Consider the following 22,393-nt stretch of genomic DNA (forward strand, 5'->3'; position numbering starts at 1 on the left):
GAGCGGTAACCCCAAGCCTGACTCGGGGCAGCCACCGGGAGGCTTGTGCAGAGCATAAGCTCTGCACAAGCCTCCCGGTGGCTACCCCGAGTCAGGCTTGGGGTTCTGCACAAGCCTCCCAGTGGCTACCCTGAGTCAGGCTTGGGGTTACTGCTCTTTCTTTTTTCCACCCCAAGCCTGACTCGGGGATACCACCAGGGAGGTTAAGTTGAGGGTTTTTACTCCCCTCCCCAGGACCAAACACAAGCAGCCATTCTCCTTCCTGTCCTCGGAGGCACTGGATCCCTCTGGAGAGATCACCGTCTGTCGTCATGACAACAAGCGGCAATCTCACTACAAGGTTACAGCGCCACCCGTAAGATGGAGGGATACTGCAGCCCTGAATCCCAGGGAGATGAGTAAGTGCAGGGCCTGCTTCAGGCTCTCTAGCAGCACAATTTTCCCCCGGTTTTAGGGTCTAAAAGCGAACAAAAAAATTGCACTGCTTTTAGACCCTAAAATCCATAAATAATTACACCGCCAGGGAAGTTAAACAAAGTGAGTGCTTTTTTATGATTTAAAGATATTTGTGCACAACTCTTGCACTAACTATGCAAACAAAATCTACCTGCGCATTCTTGACATCTTCTTTGTAGTTTCTCACATGCTTTCTTGTAATTCCATTCAAAGTATCCCTTTCTGCAACAGTCTGGCCATTAATAACTATCAAAAGAGAGAAACAGTTACATAAAACACTACTGTTTTGGAGATCATTAAAGTATCTGCAAACCTAGCTTGGTTTGCTTAAAAAAATGTTTACTGTTTGGAAATTTGCGCCCATTATAGTTGGGAAGGTTTTTTTTAATGCTGAATAGCTGATCTAAGCTTCATACTTTGTTAGTTGCTCCTTTCACCCTATGCTCTCACTTTTTTACATAGTTATTTGGGTTGAAAAAAGACATACGTCCATCGAGTTCAACCAGAGAACAAAGGGTGGCCTTAGGCATGTGCCATCTGTGCACGTGCACAGAGCCACCATTCCCAGGGGTGCCACCACATGCGCTCACCAAGGGACGACCTGGTCACTATGGTTGCACACGTCACTGCCAATGCCTCACGTTACTGCAGCGCAGCAGCTCACACTAACACCGCGTTAGTGTGCTGTGTCACTAGTATGGCTGCTCAAATCCGAATCCGGGAGACACCTGGATAGTTGCTATCCGGATATCTCCCAGTAAACCTGGGCGGGGGGGCTACAAGCTTACCTGTCTGACGTCTTCGTCCGTCCCTCGGCGCCTCCCACGATGCGGTCCATGCACATCACGTGACTACAAACACTTCCTCCTTCAACCCGAAAGGAGGAAGTGTTTGTAGTCACATGACCACCGCGTGGAACGCATTGAGGGAGGCGCCAGGGACGGACGAAGAAGACGTCAGACAGGTAAACTTGTAGCCCCCCGCCCACCCCGCATAGGTTTACTGGGAGATATCCGGATAGCAACTATCCGGGTGTCTCCCGGATCCGGATTTAAGCAGCCCTAGTCACTAGTAAAGGCATTGTCTGCAGCCTGTTCACCGGGAGGTTCTCCCCATTAATTCTGTCTCTGGCAACGTGAAGAATGGACGCCACATGTTGAAACACTGGGGGCAGAGGCAAAACGCAGTGGAAAATTTCAGCAAAAGTTAAAACATTTGAGTAATGTGCACAAGGGAGCTATGCATACAGTCAGGGTCGTACCGGGACACTAAGGGCCCTCCAGAGAAGTTTCAGCCTGGGGCCCACATGCCCCCCCCCCCCCCAAACCTAGAGCCCCCTGATGATCCATGTGTGAAAAGAAAAGGTTTCTCATGTAAAAGCTACTAATTGGGATGAAGTTCAGTTCTTGCTTACAGTTTCTCTTTAATTTCCCTCTGGCAGCAGGGCAGGTCCTCTTTACTCTTCAGTGTACAAGCGACATACAGCCAATCATTACACGGCTTCCACCACTGTTGCATGATATGCAGGGATCGAAGCTGCATAGTGATTGGATGTATGGGCCTTGTACACTGAAGAGTAGCTGTCTTGCCGCCACTGCTTCTCTGCATTATGTACTGGAGCAGGCCCCCAGCTCCTTGGCTCCAAATGATGGAGGTAGGGGGCGGGGGCCCCTGCCTACAGATCTCTTCTAAGCAGAGTATAGCTATACCCCTGGTTGGGTAAATACCAGTAAAAGTGTGCTGTGTGAGCGCGGTCATTTTACCAGCATTTGGGGACTAGGCTTTTGAGACAGCACTTAAGCCAAAAGATCAGCGTGACAGCCAGGCATTGGTAAATTTTATTATAAATGTGTAAGAATGTCAGCTACAGGTACTTGTTTCAGGTTTCTTTTAAATGATCATTATGTGTTTTTTTGGGAACCACACTGCACAAAGGACATTGACCTTTGGGGAAGGATACAAAGACGGGCAACTAAATTAATCAGAGGGATGGAAGAGCTCACTTACCAAGAAAGGTTGGACAAACTGGGCTTATGTAGCTTGGAAAAAAGGCGACTGAGAGGTGACCAGAGTAATATGTATAAGTACACCAGAGGGCAATACAAAAGCTTGGCAGATGAGCTTTTTGTCCCTAGGGTTGTACAACGGACAAGGGAACATGATTTGCGTATGGAGGAAAAACGTTTTTGCCATCTATTTGGAAAGGGGTCCTTCACAGTGAGAGTGGTTAAAAATGGTCTTACCTCAGGAAGTAGTTCTGGCAAACTCTATATCTGCATTTAAAGAGGGCTTGGATGCTTTCCTTGCATTGAAGGGCATCCACGGCTATAATTATTAGGTAATTCCCAGAAGAGTTGATCCAGGTATTTATCTGACTGTCATCTAGAGTCAGGAAGGATTTTTTCCCTTTTAAGGCTAATTGGCTCAGGCCGTGTAAGGATTTCGCCTTCCTCTGGATCAACTGGGATATGTGCAGGTTCAGGATGGTGTTTTTACATTTTTTTTTTTCCTGGTTGGACTTGATGGACGGATGTCTTTTTTCAACCAAACTAACTATGTAATTATAGTTTATATACTTCAGACTTCAACTTCTTTAATATCAGAATGACAGATTTAATCCAGTCCGTAAGGAATCAGGGTGATGATACTGTGATAAGACTGTGTTCCAGGAAGGTCAGTTTAACAGGCAAGTAGATCATAAACCTTGTAGTCAGCAGTCCTTTGCATTGGGGCGTACAACAGAAGGTACAATTGAGCTATAAATACATTTTTATAATTTGAAATCAAATGTTTTACTTTAAATGAGTAGTTATTTGATGCAAATTTAGGCGTTCAGGTTCGAGAGCTTTCTCTGTCATGCAATATATATGATGACCACCGTGTGTCACTGTTGCTACATAGTTACTTTTATCTTTCCCCATTAATTACTGTTCTTGCTTTATTTCTGTTATCACTAAAGAATTCAGTCTTACGCATGTCAGCTGACGTCATCATGTGCTTTAACAGGTCGAGTACCACGGTGTTGGCTGTTTTTCCATTAACTTCTTTAATCACCATAGGCTGTACTAGAATAAGTAAAAGCAATTTGTGACTATCACAGATCACACAAGTCACTGTATAAAGGAATAATAATTAGCAGACACAGCAGGACATCAACCTGAGCTGATTTACAAACCGATTTCCTGTGCAGGAGTTGGCGGGCTATCTATTGGCCTTCGTTGTGACGGGGCCTGTGAGCTCACAGAAGGGGGTGGAGCCATTACACTAAAACAGAAATGACAATAAGGTCTAAGTTCAACATTCATATACCAGTGAGCATGCTTCTTAAAAAGCAGATTGCAAGAGGATAGTTTGTTTTTGCTGCTGTCTGTGTCTGCCATCTGAAATAATGTATCTGAAATATATTCCGCTCCTGAGATTAAGTTAGTAGAGTGGGCAAGACGTGGAACCTCTACAACAGTTTTATGTTGTCCTTTATTCTCTGTCCACAGAACCAGCTGGGTTCATGAAAAAGCCATGGGCGTCATCAAAATAGCAAAGACAGGAAGTGAGGGAAAATCTCTCAGGTGGGCAGACAGAAATCAAAAGTTAAAGGAGCTCAAAAGAGCTTCTAATGAGTGATTTCAGCCTTAAAAGTCACCCAGCAGGCCTTGAAGAACCATATGACTAAGCACCTGTTGGTGGTGTGAAAGGCATTAGCGCTATTCACACTTATGTACCCTGCCTGTTGATTTTGAGTAAAATCTCTGAGTGAACAACGGATGGTTGCGTAGGTCCTTGGGTCCTTGTCAGGGCTGGTCCAAGACTTTTTGCTGCCTGAGGCAAACTTTTGAGAATGCTCTCCTGCCTTCCCCTCCTCACTCACTGTCAGACTCCTCACACAGCACAACAAGCTGCTTTTCCCCAGTGATGACCTCTTTACCTCGGTCACAGTACATAAATGCTGTCCCTCTAATCTTTCTGCCTGATGCAAGTGTTTCACCTTGCTTTATGACAGAACCGGCCCTGGTTCTTGTTTGATGTCCACTTGAAGAAGCAAAGCCTGCTTCCCCACACCACCACATTTCAACAATCACGTTTGACTGTGACTATTATGTTTTTGTTGTGGTAAGCTGATGTAATGGGACTTATGTCCTCCACACTTTTGACTCGTTGGCCCACAGAAAATTTTCTTAAAGTGAACCTAAGATGGGGACTGAAGAAAAAAATATACATACCTAGGGCTTCCTCCAGCCCCCTCCAGGCTTATCTATCCCTCGCCGTACTCCTCCGCCTCCTTGTGCTCCTGAAACTTGCCCTGGAACACGGGCCGGGGCCAACTGCATGGGCCGGTTGCCCGCGCACTCCCACCGCTTACCTGTTGCCGGGAGTGTTCTGCGCCTGTGCAGCAGTACTGCGACCAGAGCGAGATGGGGGACCGTGCATGGCTGGACTGCGCCTGGGCCGACTGGAGGATTTTCTGGGGACAGTTGTGGATGAATGAGGAGGCGGAGGAGGACGGCATGGGAGTGATAAGCCTGGAGGGGGCTGGAGGAAGTTACAGGTATGTTCTTTTTTTTTTTTAAAGGATACCCGAGGTGACATGTGACATGATGAGGTAGACATGGGAATGTACAGTGCCTAGCACACAAATAACGAGGCTGTGTTCCTTTTCTTCTTTCTCTGCCTGAAAGAGTTAAATATTAGGTGTGTAAGTCCACCCTGTTGCTCTGTGCCAAGTTAAATAAGCTTAGAAGTCTGTACTTGAAATCTTCAAATTTGGAGTACTATTTAAAGTGAATCTGAAGCCTAAAATAAAATTAAAAAAAAAAACAGATACCTAAGGAGAAGGAAGGCACTGGAGACTAATGAGCCTTTTAATTCAGGCTTCAGACTCTTTAAACGGATACCCGTAGTGACATGTGACATGATGAGATAGACATGGGTATGTACAGTGCCTAGCACACAAATAACTATGCTGTGTTCCTTTTCTTCTTTCTCTGCCTGAAAGAGTTAAATATCAGGTATGTAAGTGGCTGACTCAGTCCTGACTTAGACAGGAAGTGACTACAGTGTTACCCTCACTAAGAAATTCCAACTATAAAACACTTTCCTAGCATAAAATGGCTTCTGAGAGCATGAAAGCGATAAAAAGGGTCAATAGTTCATACATTTTAGCTCTGGCATACTTCAATGAATGTGTCATTGAGCAAAAACAATAAAACAGTTAGAACTTAAAAAATAGATTTAAACATAAAATAAATCTGTGGAATATCTTAAAAAGTCATTTTTAGGAGAAGGAAGATAGATACAATCGTTTATTTCATTAGTTTATTTTCGCCTCGGGTGTCCTTTAAGTCCCCATTTTAGGTACACTGTTAGGGCTGGTTCAGACGGACGTTTAGAGGCGTCGCGTTCGTTGGCGTTGCGTTTGTGATGCGTTCAGGCTTTCAGCAGCGTTCGCATTGCGTTCGGATGCGTTCGCGTTTTTCTTCCCCTAGAGGGACATTACCCATCGCGGTTAACCGCCCCTGGAAGCAACATGTAGCTTCCAGGGGCTCCTTGAACGCCAGTGAAAATCGGGACCCGAACGCCGCGTTTGTGCAAACGCGCGTAAAAGCTTGGTACAAACGCTCCCATTCACTTGAATGGGAGCGTTTAACGCCAAGCCCCGAACGCTGGCAGTAAACGCTCTGCAAACGTCCGTCTGAACCAGCCCTTACTCAGATTGTCTTTTGTATTATTATATGTAGTAAATATGTTTGGACTTGGAGATCATAAACAATTACTCAAGTGTCATGGATAAGGAAAAGTAGAAGGGTGAGCTCAACTACTTTTTCACACTACTGTGTGCATATTTTAAAGGGTTAATACTTCAAAACTGATTTTAGCTATCTTTTAAAATACTACTATTGCTTACATTCTAATATTATCACTTGCTCTTTATGCTAAGTACACACGGACCAACCTGCAGCCTGATTATCACCTGACTTTAGTCTGTAGGACGATGATCAGGAATGTGTACGCGTGCAAACAACTTGATGAGCAACTGATAACAGGCAGTTTGATCAATCCAACTGTCAGATCTATGTTGGTCTGATGTCATGCAGTTGGTGGTGTGTGTACAAGTTGTTTGAAAAACTTGTACTTGTTTTGAATGTGTTGTCCGTCAGTCCTCTTGCGTGCGCAGTATGTTAATTGAGTTGGTTGTTTAGCCGTCTAGGCGCGTGTACGTACAGGTCATGTGGTTTGTCATGTTGTGTGGTTTGTCGTGTTGGTCGTGTGCATGTTGGACGTGTGTACAAGCCTTTAATCTGTTGTAAGTTGGTGCAGACATGCTGATAAGTTCTAAACAGAGATGACAATCAATGCTGACATACAGAGAAAGAGAGGAACATGATAAAAGCAGGTTTTTCAACAGAATCCAACCCATACTGTAGCTAGTTTACTATCAGTATAGACATATACTGTACTTAGTATAGTACAAAGCTTGTACAGCACTTATTAGAGACGATGCCAGTATAACATGGGGTTTAAATCAGTATTTTAGGTATACTGAATCATTGGTCACTTATTGGGGAACTTTACTGAATATAATGTAGTGAATACAAAATTGCAGTTTTTTACAATATTTAAAAAATTACTTAGTCAGTGTTTGCCCATTGTAAAATATTCCCCCTCCTCCCCAATTTACATTCTGAAATGTATTATAGGTGGCAACACCTTTGCTGACAAGGAGCATCGCTGCAGAATGTATGTTTGTTGTGTTTTCGGAGATGAGAAGAAACGACACCCGGTCTCCCAGAACGCTCTGTGAGGACAAGGCTTCATGACATCATGGCCTACATCACTGGAGGGGGGGGGGGGGGGGTTACATACCAATACACATCAATATATACATATAGGAAGTGTTTCTGATGCTGAAAGCAGGATTATGCAAGAAAAATTGCATCCTGAATAATTGATTACATTCTACTCTATGTAGTGCCTCTGTAAATGTAAGTACACTAAATCTACAAGAATGATATTGCAGTTGCAGGCATGTCAGCCTGTTCTGATGAACCCAGTACAGAGTACAGACAGCCAACCAATTGTATTTATGACCTGCCCAGAATGCAACAGCCCTATTGTCTCAATGTATGATTTATGCTTGCTATGAACAGCATTAGTTTGTGCTGAGAACAATGAAATATAGAAGAAAGGGAGACTGCTCTAACACAAGCTACATTCCGCTAGTTCCACTCATTGCAGTTCAGTGGCTGGTGGCGGTGATACAAATTAGAGGCAGTGGGTGAAATAACAGCAGCATTTATTGCCAGGAGTACCATTACCTTTCTATGGAGTGTCCACCAAAAGACGTCTAAAATGAAAGAAAAATACAGGTTACAGAGGTCTGTACTACGTTTAGGACACTGAAACACACACGCATACACGCACACACGCACACACGCATACACACACACGCAGGCATATACACACACGCAGGCATACACACACGCATGCATACACACACACACACACACGCAGGCATATACACACACATGCATACACACACACATATACACACACTCACACGTGCGCACACTCATGTTAATGTACAATCTGTCCGCAGCTCAGTAGACACATGCCCAATCTAATGACCACCCAAACCGGGTATTACTTTGAAAGGGAACATTATAGGAGGATTAATCAAATAGCCGGGTCATAGCTATTGCTATGCTATTGTCACCCAGATTATCATAGAACCACATAAAAAAAATAAATGGGACATGTTAACGCAATCACAACCATTTATTAAGAAAAAACAATATTTAGGCATCGGACATATGGGATTGGATGGATATCCACTGTAACCCAATACAGCTAGCTCTAGTACACATACAGAATTATAGCAGTATCGCCCCACAACCGCCACACCTACTCATAACTCCTTTCCCTTTTAGGTTTCCTACGAGCAAAATTCCTTCTTGTGAGGATATCTTTAAATTTCTACTTCTACTAGCAGTCATTCTGGGAGTGCAGTGTTGGAAATAGCAGGGTCAACTTACTCCTCTGCTGAGCTTCCAATAGCTTAAAGAGTACCTAAAGCAAAAATGACTGGCCCTGTCTGAATGATGAAGGATAGGGGGAGGTTGCAAGGTTAAAAACTCACCTATCTCACCTATCTTGATGTCCTCCCTCCAGGCAGGAGATTGCTCCCCCCCCCCCCCCCCCCAAAGAATGGACTGTGGCAGTTTTTTTCAAATTCGCCACAGACGCTCTGGCCACACCCATCTGAGACCTGATTGGTGGCAGCAAAGCTGGGGGCGGACCGCTGCCATGCAGGCGGAAGTTTCCAAAGAGCTTTGTCAGTCTTCGGAAATATGGCCGCTACCACACAGCCGAGGAGGGGGGCGGAGTGTCACCTGTGCCCCAAAGACGTAAGGACAGATACGTATTTAACCCCGCAACCCCCTCCCATCTGTCCTCATTCAGACGTAGCCCGTCATTACAGGCCGTGTCATTTTTAACCTTAGGTACTCTGGATTCTTAAAAAGGCCATACACTGCTATGGTTAATCTATAACTGACAGGTTGTCATATCAGAATTCTGGGGACCAGAGGGGACTTTATTGTTTTTACATTATTTTATTTCTGCGTGTGCACTAGAGCTTGCTGTACGGGTATACATCCAATCCTATATATCCAATGCCTACATACTGTTTATTTTAATAAAGGGTTATAATTATTTTAGCATGCCCCCATTTTCCTGATGTAGCTTTAAATTCAGTAGAAAGGGTTTCAATCAATGCTTGGTTCATATATAATTAAGCTGCAATTTTTACCATTGTTTGGTTGTAAAGGAAAGCTGACCCAATTATAGGGAGTCACCACAGTGATTATTAAGTAGATTAGGGCAAAGTAGTTGGTGTGAGGCAGGCCAGTTTAACCTCCTCTTGACTGCCTAACGTCAATGGGCGGTGGGAGGGTGGCGCCGCCAGGACTGCCTGATTGGCTTTAAGTCCTGGAGGCGGGGATTAGCAGGGAATGCACATGCATGCGCTTGCGTTCCCTGCCGAGTTACGTAGCGGGCATCCGTTATCAGCCTGCCAACCGCAATCGTAGCTGGCAGGCTGTTAGAAAAGAAAAAAATAAACATTTGTACAGTGCTGCGATCTACAACAGTGCTGTATAGGGGACAGCCCTGTCACTCAACTGTCCCCAAAAGTGGCTCACAATGTAATCCCTCTCATAGGCTGATGCCTATGAGAGGGTAGTGTAGTGGATAGATCACAGTCAGGGCCAATTTAGGGGGGAGGGAAATGGGAAAAAAAAACATTATTTATAAAAAAAAAAACATTAAAAATTAATAAAAAAAATGTTTGCAGCAGCAATCAGAGACGCTGCATTAGTGGCAAGAAAAGGAGGTAAAAATCATTTGGGTGGTAAGTTGTATGGCTGAGCAATAAATTCATCAAAGTGGCGAAGTGCTGAATATACACCTGTTGATCTGCCACCAGATTCACCATCAGATAGTTCTCTTTCTGATCGAATCTGATCAGAAGTGAGAATGATCTATTGCCTGCCTACACTCTGCACACCGGTTTCCAATCGATTTTAACATGACATCTATTGGAAATCGTCCTAGTGCTGCTTGCCTGGCTGCCCTCCCCCAAGTTTATGTGTGTGAGTGCCTGTACCATGTGGCACAGCCACATGAAGTGATGTCACTACATATGCCAGTGTCATGTGGTACAGGCGATTGTAGTGATTCTAAACACAGGGGGAAGCCAGGAGTCCCGCCAGTGGACAGCGGAGGCTTCAACACTCACCATGAGCATGAGACACACGCACACACAGTTGGGGGGACGCAGGTCGGGGGTCCATCAGTCATTAGAGAATTGAATACCATTACCGCCGCGCTACCGGTTAAGTTGTTGAGGATGAGATTTTTACAGCATGCTTGATTGATCTGGATTCGGACAGAAATCGATCTGGTGGACATGTTGTGCCATCAGTTCTCCTCCAATTCGATAAAATTTTGGACCCAAAAGGTTGATTGACCCACAAAATTGAGTAATGAATAAGTACCCTTAGCCTAAAGTTATCAGTTGAGGATAGGGGAAGTGATTAGGTGAGATTGAAATTAAATATACCTTAATTCAGGTTTAAGGTAGCCATACTGACTTTTCCAAAATGTTCTCTGCGTTAACTGTGTGAGTAATGGCAATGTTACCCTAATCTCTTTTATTAACCATTAAAAATCTGGAGGGGTAAAGTAGGCCTTTAAAGTAAAAAAAAAGTAACTGAAAGTCTGACTGTTGGGCATTAAATCACAAATCAATTCTTTATTTTTATCTGGTAAACAAGTAATAAGGATGCTAATCAGGCAATCCAAAAGTTAAAAATCACTATTAATTTTCTTGCTGATAAATGATCATTCCCCAGTTTACCTGACTCTTATTTGGTACATTTCCTCACAAAGGAAGTTGCAGTGCATGCTGGGTTGTCTTTTTTTGCTTCTTTACTTTCCTCTCAGACTTCACTAATGGAGCCTGATTGGCTGAAGCCTCTTTCCCTCCTGTTTTCCCATGCCACACATCTGTTCCTCTCTGATTGGCCAATATTTCTCATGCTGAGACAATGCACTTTCTACTGCAGAGCTGGGTGGGAGTGCCTGAAGACTGGGACGAGGGTGGGCAATGCATACCCAATCAGGCAGAGGAAAGTAAGGGAGGAAATTACATCAGGATTGGCTTCAAGACAGACACAGTTAAAATGGAGAATCCTAAGAAGGTTTTTCTCTTTTTTTGGTATAGAAAAATCACTAAAATCAAAACGTGGACAGTGCAATACATGTTATGTAAGTAGAGCAATTATTTATCTACTTATATGTGTGTTTTTTTTTCCTGAGATCGTATGGCTGACAGCTCCTCTTTAAAGCAGAGGAAAAAAAACTCGAACATTTATAACACATTTTCCTTTCTTTAAACCAAATCTAGCTGTTAGCTATTGAGCTGCATGCAGTGGAGAGTGTTTGATTTGATAAAAATTGATCTTTACCCTTCTTTGCTGTAACAGCCTTCTGATTTCACTTTGTAACTCGTTTATCTGTGTTGTTGCCCTTTTCTCCATTTCATAGTTCTGCTGCTGTTGCTGTTTTAAAACCAAAAGGATGCAATAGTTAACCTGAGCAATATATACTTTAAATTGTACAAAATGGAAGAACATAATTGCACTTTGTGGTCTATTGGGGTGTTTGATGGTAAGAGCTGAAGCATCTTTTAATATAATAAAGGGGGCATATCAACTTTAAGCAGACCTGAACGCAGAACTTCCTCTCTGCTCTAAAAGATACACAACAGCATAATAACCTTCAAACAAAAAACATTTCTTTGTTACAGGTGATACAAATCCTAAAATAAATCTGCACAGTTTCTACTTCCTGATTTATGGAAGCAGACATATTGTTACCATCCTGTGCTGTCAATTGAGCTTATCTGGCATATCTGCCATTGGCAGTCAGCTGACCCAGAGGAGAGATAAAATTACAATTTGTGATTAGACACAAATGAGGGGGAATTAAACAGGCTAAACTCTCTAAATACATACAGGGTGCATTTCTCTATGTTTTCCTTCTGTCCTGTGCAAGAGTTCAGGTCCACTTTAACTTCTGTTAGAACCGCTGTGCACAGACAGCACAGAAAAGGATTAAGATGAGATGGGGCCCTAGGAAAGATAGCACTTTTTTTTCCCCAGTGCTGATAGTCACCTGGCTTTTTTAGTTAGATTTTGTGGGGACTAGCATCCACCAGGCCCCTAGAATCTCTCCAGGCCCTAGGGAACTGCCTAGAATCACCTTGTGGATGATCCGGCTCTGAGACAGAACATGATAATTTTACCAGTTCTTTTGCAAGTTACATAGTGTGTGTTGTGCAAATAGCGCAACCCACCTCATGTACCCAATGCACGTGATGCTTGTACAAAATATGTAATGCAAATATCATAACATGCATTTTACTAGCATCATACGCGTTGTATATGTAACCCAGGGTGTGATATTTGTGCAACGTGCACTATCCCATTAGTGTGCAGTCAATGCGACTCATCTGTCGGCACGGAAAAATTGCAGCAGACCCAAAATTGCAGTTCGTTTGGCGGAACGGGCCAAATGGATCAGTTTGAATGGATCCATTGGTTAACATTGGTTCAGTTGACATACGTTCTTGTCCATGACAATCTGCTAAACTTTCATTTTTTTTAAGCCAATGTGAACTGGTTCTAAGTCTTGATTGCTTCCGTATACTTCACCTCCCTAGCACTCATTTCAGTTGTGTACTTGGAGGCTTGAACATGGGAAATCCAGATACACGGTTATTAGGTAAGGGTGTAAAAATGGTACTGGAGTAAATAGTTCTACAGCTACATCACTGATGTTTGGATACATTTTTAGCCCATCACTAGGGTTGATTATTACTAGGGACAATCAGGGCCGGTCCTGGACTTTCTGTTGCCTGAGGCAAAGATCGTAAAGGCGCCCCCCCCCCCCCCCCAATATTTCTACATAACATGAGCGGCGGCCGGCAGCAGCCAGCCAGCCTTATCATCATCATCGTCACGTCGGCGGCGCTCGCTGCTCGGTGACTGACCGTGACAATCAGCCGCAGCCAGGGCAGCAGAGCGGGCGGCAGCCGCCACCATCAAATCAGCAGGCTTAGGCACTAGGCAGCGTCACCAGCATGCAGCCTTGGAGGAGACAGGAGAGGCCGCAGAGCTCAGAGTCATCGGACTCGGAGGCCGGCGGCAACAGTGCAGTTTCTAGGCTAAAATGCACCCAGGGCGAGGGTGTAAAAATTGCGCCCCCCCGGTATAGGTAACCAGCTATAGGTCCCCAGCGAGTATAGGTGGCCAGGCATGGGTGAGCCAGTAAAGTTGCCCCCAGTATAGTTTAGCCAGGTAGTTGCCTCCAGTATAGGTAGCCAGTATAGTTGCCCCCAGTATGTTAGCTAGGCAGGCACCCCCCCCTGGTATAAGTTAGATAAGTAGGTGCCCCCAGTACAGGTTAGCTAGGTAGGTGCCTCCAATATAGGTAGCCAGTATAGTTGCCCCCAGCATAGGTTAGATAGGTAGGTACCCCCAGTATAGGTTAGTTAGGTAGGTGCCCCCAGTATAGGTAGCCAGTATAGTTGCCACCTGTATAGGCTAGCTAGGTAGGTAGGTGCCCCCAATACAGGTTAGATAAGTGCCCCCAGTATAGGTTAGATAGGTAGCTTCCCCCCAGTATAGGTTAGATTAGGTCGCTGCCCTTCAGTATAGGTTAGATTAGGTAGGTGCCCCCAGTACAGGTTAGATTAGGTAGGTGCCCCCAGTATAGATTAGATAGGTAGCTGCCCCCAGCATAGGTTAGACAGGTAGCTGCCCCCCAGCATAGGTTAGATAGGTAGCTGCCCCCCAGTATAGGTTAGATAGGTAGCTGCCCCCCAGTACAGGTTAGATTAGGTAGGTGCCCCCCAGTATAGGATAGATAGGTAGCTGCCCCCAGTACAGGTTAGATTAGGTAGGTGCCCCCCAGTATAGGATAGATAGGTAGCTGCCCCAGTATAGGTTAGATAGGTAGCTGCCCCCCAGTATAGGTTAGATAGGTAGCTGCCCCCCAGTACAGGTTAGATTAGGTAGGTGCCCCCCAGTATAGGATAGATAGGTAGCTGCCCCCAGTACAGGTTAGATTAGGTAGGTGCCCCCAGTATAGATTAGATAGGTAGCTGCCCCCAGCATAGGTTAGACAGGTAGCTGACCCCCAGCATAGGTTAGATAGGTAGCTGCCCCCCAGTATAGGTTAGATAGGTAGCTGCCCCCCAGTACAGGTTAGATTAGGTAAGTGCCCCCCAGTATAGGATAGATAGGTAGCTGCCCCCAGTACAGGTTAGATTAGGTAGGTGCCCCCCAGTATAGGATAGACAGGTAGCTGCCCCCAGTATAGGTTAGATAGGTAGCTGCCCCCCAGTATAGGTTAGATAGGTAGCTGCCCCCCAGTACAGGTTAGATTAGGTAGGTGCCCCCCAGTATAGGATAGATAGGTAGCTGCCCCCAGTACAGGTTAGATTAGGTAGGTGCCCCCCAGTATAGGATAGATAGGTAGCTGCCCCCAGTATAGGTTAGATAGGTAGCTGCCCCCCAGTGTAGGTTAGATAGGTAGCTGCCCCCCAGTGTAGGTTAGATAGGTAGCTGCCCCCCAGTATAGGATAGGTAGCTGCCCCCCAGTATAGGTTAGATAGGTAGCTGCCCCCCAGTATAGGTTAGATAGGTAGCTGCCCCCCAGTATAGGTTAGATAGGTAGCTGCCCCCCAGTATAGGATAGATAGGTATCTGGCCCCCAGTATAGGTTAGATTAGGTAGGTGCCCCCCAGTATAGGATAGATAGGTAGCTGCCCCTAGTACAGGTTAGATTAGGTAGGTGCCCCCCAGTATAGGATAGATAGGTAGCTGCCCCCAAAACAGGTTAGATTAGGTAGGTGCCCCCCAGTATAGGATAGATAGGTAGCTGCCCCCAAAACAGGTTAGATTAGGTAGGTGCCCCCCAGTATAGGATAGATAGGTAGCTGCCCCCAAAACAGGTTAGATTAGGTAGGTGCCCCCCAGTATAGGATAGATAGGTAGCTGCCCCCAAAACAGGTTAGATTAGGTAGGTGCCCCCCAGTCTAGGATAGATAGGTAGCTTGCCCAGGTAGGTGCCCCCTCATAATGGCGGAGGGGGGAGCCGGAGCCGCGGGGAGGGCAGCCCGACCTCTCCCTCCCTCTCCCCGGGCCGCCCTCCATGCTCCCCCCTCGGACTTTAGGCAGCAGAGTTAGCGCGCAGGGAAGCGCTGCTGTACACAGCCTGTTACTCACCTCCCTGGATCCGATCGCCGCTCCCGCCCTGCTGGTCTCCTCTCTGCCTAGCCGGCTGATACACACGCGGCTGCTTCCTGTGTAAACAGGAAGCAGCGTGTGTAATGTATCAGCGGCTACATTGCAGAGAGGAGACCAGCAGGGCGGGAGCGGCGATCGGATCCAGGGAGGTGAGTAACAGGCTGTGTACAGCAGCGCTTCCCTGCGCGCTAACTCTGCTGCCTAAAGTCCGAGGGGGGAGCATGAAGGGCGGCCCGGGGAGAGGGAGGGAGAGGTCGGGCTGCCCTTACCGCGGCTCTGGCTCCCCCCACACAGTCACAGCCACTTCATCTGGTGCCGCCCCTCCACTTCCTGCCGCCTGAGGAACCCGCCTCACCCCGCCTCATGGGCGGGCCGGCCCTGGGGACAATAGATTGTGAGCTCCTTGGGAGACAGGTACAAATGTTCTATCATGCCCTTGGTAATGTACTGCATAATATAGGGGCACTGTGTAAATATGGGGAGTACATTATTTATCATACTTGAGTGAGTTGATGTTTAAGATCAGCTTTCTCTTCTTCATATCTTCTCCTTGTATTTTCTAGCAGTTTCTGTAGCCTTCCTTCTTCCTGTCTGTAACTCAAAAATCGCATCACTAACTTAAAGGGAATGTCCAAGCAAAATAAAAAAACGAGTTTCACTTAACTGGGGCTTCTACCAGCCCCATGCAGCCATCCTGTGCCCTTGTAGTCACTCACTGCTGCTCCAGTCCCCCACTGGCAGCATGCCGACCTCAGAGGTCAGTGGGCTGCATTGCGTACATTTTTAAGCATTCCAGCTAGGGCAGGAACATTATCGCATACATTTCTACACGTTAGTGGTTCAATGCGTAAATTTTTACGCATTGAACCAGTAACGCGTAAAAATGTATGCGATAATGTTCCTGCCCTAGCGGGAATGCGTAAAAATGTACGCAATGCGCCCCGCCGACCTCCGAGGTCGGCATGCTGCCAGCGTGGGACTTGAGCAGCAGTGAGTGACTACGAGGGCACAGGATGGCTGCATGGGGCTGGGAGAATCCCCAGGTAAGTGAAACTCATTTTTTTATTTTGCTTGGACCTTCCCTTTAAGAGCCAGACCAACAACTTTCTAAATTGTTCAGGGTGGGACATGAAAGACTGGCTCAGCTGCCTCCATGAGGATGACTATATAGGCAGAGTATATAGGTCCCTGTATGGCTTTTACATACAGCAGGGATAAAGTAAGAGGCAAAAGTGGAATGGGACGGTCAGAGTCTGCTTGTAAACTTGCGCTCATGGCAGGCAGAGAGGCCAGTTTTTAGTACGCCACACCTTAGATTACCTGTTTAACTTCTCCAATGTCATATCAGCCATGGTGGTATTTGTTAACCCAAGGAGTTTGCATTAAAATATTATTGGTTGCCCTAAAAGTGCCTTTTAGGCATATTCACAAAATTGCAGTAAATACACAAGAATGAGCATAATAATATACAGTACACATACACACAGCACACTGTGCTCACACCTACTTATGTGAATTGGGCAAGATCAAGGTAAACATAACCATAGCAGATCTAATGCTGGGCATACACGGCTCGTTTTTTATTATCAATCGAGCCGCTGATGGCTCGATTGATAATATTCGACGTGTCCGATCACCGCGCTGGATCGATACCGCGCTCGATCCCCGCGGGCGGACAATGGAAGAAACAAAGCGGAGATAAGGAAGTGCCCGCGGGGACGGGCGGGAATCGATCCACTCGCCCGCACGGACGAGCGGGGACGCGCTGGCATCAAGCCAGTGGCTCTATTCCGGCGCACAATTGCACCGTATATGCCCAGCATAAGGGAACCTTTAACAGCTGAAAGGTGGCAACACCTGGTCAAACATGATGATGACTAGAGAATATCCTCCTCCGGGCCTCCAACCCTTCACAGGAAGAGAGATGTCTGCACAATTACACAAATTGTATAAGTTTCAATACTGAGCCCTCATATACTGTGGGAGTATACCTTTATCAGAACTAGGCAAATAATGACAGATATGGGCACATGACCTGTCCTGCCTACAAATAGAGTTGGGCCGAACCTCCGATTTTAGGTTCGCGAACTTCCGCGGAAGGTTCGGTTCGCGTTAAAGTTCGCGAACCGCAATAGACTTCAATGGGGATGCGAACTTTGAAAAAAAAAAATAATTATGCTGGCCACAAAAGTGATGGAAAAGATGTTTCAAGGGGTCTAACACCTGGAGGGGGGCATGGCGGAGTGGGATACACGCCAAAAGTCCCCGGGAAAAATCTGGATTTGACGCAAAGCAGCGTTTTAAGGGCAGAAATCACATTGAATGCTAAATGACAGGCCTAAAGTGCTTTCAAACATCTTGCATGTGTATACATCAATCAGGTAGTGTAATTAAGGTACTGCTTCACACTGACACACCAAACTCACTGTGTAACGCACCGCAAACAGCTGTCCACTGAACAGAACAGGTATGCAGTGGCGGGTTCACTGAACAGGTATGCAGTGGTGGGTTCACAGAACAGGTATGCAGTGGTGGGTTCACAGCACAGGTATGCAGTGGTGGGTTCAATGAACAGGTATACAGTGGCGGGTCCACTGAACAGAACAGGTATGCAGTGGTGGGTTCACAGCACAGGTATGCAGTGGTGGGTTCACAGCACAGGTATGCAGTGGTGGGTTCACAGCACAGGTATGCAGTGGTGGGTTCACAGCACAGGTATGCAGTGGTGGGTTCACAGCACAGGTATGCAGTGGTGGGTTCACAGCACAGGTATGCAGTGGTGGGTTCACAGCACAGGTATGCAGTGGTGGGTTCACAGCACAGGTATGCAGTGGTGGGTTCACAGCACAGGTATGCAGCCAGACAGGAACAAGTTAAGCCTAACTAATCTTTCCCTGAGAGACAGTCTGCAGCAGCTCGCCCTACTCTCACTAACGCAGGCAGCACACGAGTGACCGTAATGGCCGCCGCTGCCTGCCTTATATAAGGGGGGGTGGGGCTCCAGGGGCTAGTGTAGCCTAATTGGCTACACTGGGCCTGCTGACTGTGATGTAGAGGGTCAAAGTTGACCCTCCATGTGCATTATGGGGCGAACCGAACTTCCGCAAAGGTTCGCCTGCGGGACGCGAACGCGAACCACTGAAGTTCGCAATGAACCGTTCGCAGGCGAACCGTTCGGCCCAACTCTACCTACAAACCCTGACAGACCTAATGTCTCATCAATGACTAGGCAACTTGTTCCTTCATGTTCACAGAGCTAATCCCATTCATCTCCTTCTCTATGGCTTCTGTGAGTCTCCTGCTGCCTGTTATCAGTAAAAGCTGTATCAGATAACCATAACAAAGTCATGTGGAGATGCATTTATTTTGTTAGAGAGCCACTTAGGGATATTAAAATGTTGTTTAAAGATTTTGCAATGTTTAATTTTTAAACCCAAGCTGACACCTGCTCAGCAAATCCTTGGATGGACTCAGTCCACATGCCAAGACAAGCGGTTCCTTCCTATGCACTATCCAAACATACAAAAATGAATGTCTAGACCAATGATTCTCAAACCTGTCCTCGTGACTTCCCGATAGTGCATGTTTTGCAGGCAACCTCACCTATGCACAGGAGGGGCATATTTAGTGTCTCAGCTACATGGAATCCACCTAGCTGAGACACTAATTACCCCACCTGTGCATAGGAGAGGTTGCCTGCAAAACATGTACCATTGGGGAGTCACGAGGACAGGTTTGAGAAACACTGGTCTAGGGAGACCATACAGGGAGTTCTAACTCCCAGGGCCGATTCTAGACTTTTCGCTGGCTGAGGCAAACTTGTGAGAATGCGCCCTCCTACCGCAATTCCCCCCCCCAATTTGGAATGATCCAGCAATTTGCACCACATGTTATAACTGTGCACAGCACACAGTAATTTGCACCGCACGTTATAGCTGTGGTGCGACCCCCCCCTAAAAAAAAACCACCCTCAATATAGGTAATATAGGTAGGTAGGTGGCCAGGTATAGGTGCCCCCTGTATAGGAAGACAGTTTTATGTGCCCCCAGTATTGGAAGCCAAGTATAGGTAGCCAAGTATAGTTGCCCACAGTATAGGTTGGACAGGTAGGTGCCCCAGTATACTTGTGCCACCTTCTCCCTTCTGCTGTGCAAGTCAAATGAAACACTGCTTCTCTCCTGCCTCCCCCCTCTTCACTCACTGTCAGGCTCCTCCTCACACAGCACAACAAGCTGCTTTTCCGCAATGATGACCTCTTCACCTCGCTCGGTGTGTGTGTGTGTGTGTGTGTGTGTTTACCTATCACATTGTATTTGGCAGTTGGTGCTGTGTTTTTTTTTCCCCTTGTCTGCCAGCAGTAAAAATGACCTGCAGGCTCACAGTGGCTCATACAGCATGAATTAATTACATGGTGAATATCAATCATTCCTAGAATGATCTTCAATTTTGTAACTTCTTGATTTATTCCCCCCTCCCCCCCACTACTCCTTTGGTAAAGTTCTTCTTTAAATCTCAGCCAAAAGTTTTCTTTTAGTGCTATATGAGAGGCCACATGTCCCTACCTGCCAGAGGTGCTGGACCTTGTCTACCAGTCCAGGACCAAAGAGAACCCTTTACTTTTGGGATATCAAATGGTAGATAGACCTTTAAATGACTTTTTTTTTAAGAAGACACTGCTTTATGTCTTCATGTTGGCATTCTGCCATGTTGTTACTCTTTCAGTAACTGTTTTTGAAATATTCAGATATGATTTCACCTTCTTTGCTCTTCTTCTTGTTGACGTCTTATCTGCTCTTCTCTGTGTTCCCTCTCCGCCGCTTCTCTTCGCAGTATTTCTCGTTCTTCCCTGCAATTTCACAAGCAGTGGGAGACATTCAGACAGCGACTATGACATTTATATGACTAATAGGCTGACTTATTGTTCAACCTTCATGTCCTTTCCTCGGCTTGTTTTTGTATCTACTGATAACATTGCTGAGATCATTTTTGTTTTGATCAAACTGTCTTTAGAGTTTGTTTCTTTATTATGTTGCACATTTTAGAAAAATGTCTCTGTGCAGATACGATTTTGTGAGCTTTAGCTGCGCGGGTGCATTTACCTTGCTTGTCGTCTATCTGGTGGCCTTGTTCTTGAAGGTACTGTTACTTTGGAAACATAGCTCCACTGTGAAGGTGCTGGAAAAACAAATACATATGAAGACATTAAATATTTAAATACTGACTACTAATGAAGATAACAGCTCAGTACAGATCCATGGGGTTGATTCACAAAACCCTGTTTAAAGAGAATCTGTACTGTCTGATTTGTACAATAAAAAACATACAAATCGAGTCACTGTGATCTCCTGCATCTTCTGGATCCATCTTTGCCGTTTCCGCTGCTCCCCACCACGATCCTGGCTTTTAACCGCCAGTTTTAGGCAGTGTGTGTGTGTGTGTGTGTATATATAATTACAGAGGGGCTGCAGCACACAACAGGAAAACAGTGACACTTTGGCGCAGTTGGTGAGCTTAAGCGCGTTAAAGCGTAACCAAGAGCCCCTGTCACTGTTTTCCTGTTGTGTGCTGCAGCCCCTCTGTAATTATATATTTCTTGTGGAGGTTGGGGACCTTCTGTGCTGCGTGCATGCTTTGCATAGAATTGCATAAAAAATTTGGTTTGTGCTGCTTACCCCTTGGTATTTATTTATAATTTTCCCCTGTAAGCCTGCATAACCACACCCACCTCTAGCACAGTTAAGCATATAAATTAGTGCATTGCACATGTTCAGAGAGTTCATTTGGTAGCTAGTGAAAGGTAAGGTGTTTTTAATTTCCTTTTTTTCCCATTTAGTTGACTCTTGGGTTTTTAGTTTAGTTCCCACTAGACTGCTTATAAAAACTGGCATTTTGCATGGTAGAGTAGGACTCACCAGATCGGGGACACTTTGGCGCAGTTGGTGAGCTTAAGCGCGTTAAAGCGTAACCAAGAGCCCCTGTCACTGTTTTCCTGTTGTGTGCTGCAGCCCCTCTAATTATATATTTTTTGTGGAGGTTGGGGACCTTCTGTGCTGCGTGCATGCTTTGCATAGAATTGCATAAAAAAATTGGTTTGTGCTGCTTACCCCTTGGTATATATATATATATATATATATATATATATATATATATATATATATATATATATATATATATATATATATATATATATATATACTGTATATATATATATATATATATATATACTGTATATATATATATATACTGTATATATATATATATATATATACTGTATATATATATATATATATATATATATATATATATATATATATATATATATATATATTATGTTCCAGTATACTACAAGTTTTTATTACATAGAGAAATATCTGCACTCCAGTCTGGGATTCTCACAATTTCTCAGCATGTGACAGGCAGCTCCCTCCCCCCCTCAGCCTCACAAACTGCAGAGCATGAGTGAGGAGTAAACAAGGCACACAGAGCCTGCAAGGGGCGTGCATAACTTGTATTCATTACAACAGAGGCAGCCCATTCCTCCCTGGGTCGACAAAGCTTGACAAAGAAAAGAAGATTAGATATATTACAGAGACAGTGCAACTAGAAAAGGCTGTAGTAATGCAGACCACATTAGAACTGGTATAGGAACTTATAGGATGGAAGAAAAAAGGCTGAACATTTTGTTACAGAGTCTCTTTAAAGGACAACTGTAGTGAGAGAAATATGAGCCTGCCATATTTATTTCCTTTTAAACAATACTAGTTGCCTGGCTATCCTGCTGATCCTCTGCCTCTAATGCTTTTAGCCATAACCCCTGAACAAGCATGCAGCAGATCAGGTGTTTCTAACATTATTGTCAGAACTGACAAGATTAGCTGCATGCTTGTTTCTGGTGTGATCCAGACACTTCAGCCTAATAGATCAGCAGGGCTGCCAGGCAACTGGCATTGTTGTAAAGGAAATAAATATGGCAGCCTCCACCTCCATATACTTCTCACTTTAATTGTCCTTTAAAGGCTACTGATCACCTGGAATATATATTTTTTTTAATTAACCTCCTCATAAGTGAG

The 22,393-nt window shown here is 45.2% G+C and overlaps 1 protein-coding gene across 1 annotated transcript in view; it reads right to left on the reverse strand.

Moving 5' to 3' along the window:
- Positions 1 to 22,393, reverse strand: part of LOC137545244 (uncharacterized) — a 69,170-nt gene that overhangs the window by 2,734 nt on the left and 44,043 nt on the right. Inside the window, exons 11-18 of the mRNA XM_068266364.1 lie at positions 20,423 to 20,498; positions 20,080 to 20,169; positions 15,824 to 15,914; positions 11,478 to 11,570; positions 7,767 to 7,795; positions 3,632 to 3,720; positions 3,429 to 3,521; positions 608 to 702 (exon numbers count right to left, since the gene is read on the reverse strand). Of these exons, the coding sequence (XP_068122465.1) occupies positions 608 to 702; positions 3,429 to 3,521; positions 3,632 to 3,720; positions 7,767 to 7,795; positions 11,478 to 11,570; positions 15,824 to 15,914; positions 20,080 to 20,169; positions 20,423 to 20,498 (656 nt within the window). The remainder of the gene's footprint in view (positions 1 to 607; positions 703 to 3,428; positions 3,522 to 3,631; positions 3,721 to 7,766; positions 7,796 to 11,477; positions 11,571 to 15,823; positions 15,915 to 20,079; positions 20,170 to 20,422; positions 20,499 to 22,393) is intronic.

This window comes from Hyperolius riggenbachi, chromosome 2 (genome assembly GCF_040937935.1).
Source record: "Hyperolius riggenbachi isolate aHypRig1 chromosome 2, aHypRig1.pri, whole genome shotgun sequence".
NCBI classification, from domain to species: Eukaryota; Metazoa; Chordata; class Amphibia; order Anura; family Hyperoliidae; genus Hyperolius; species Hyperolius riggenbachi.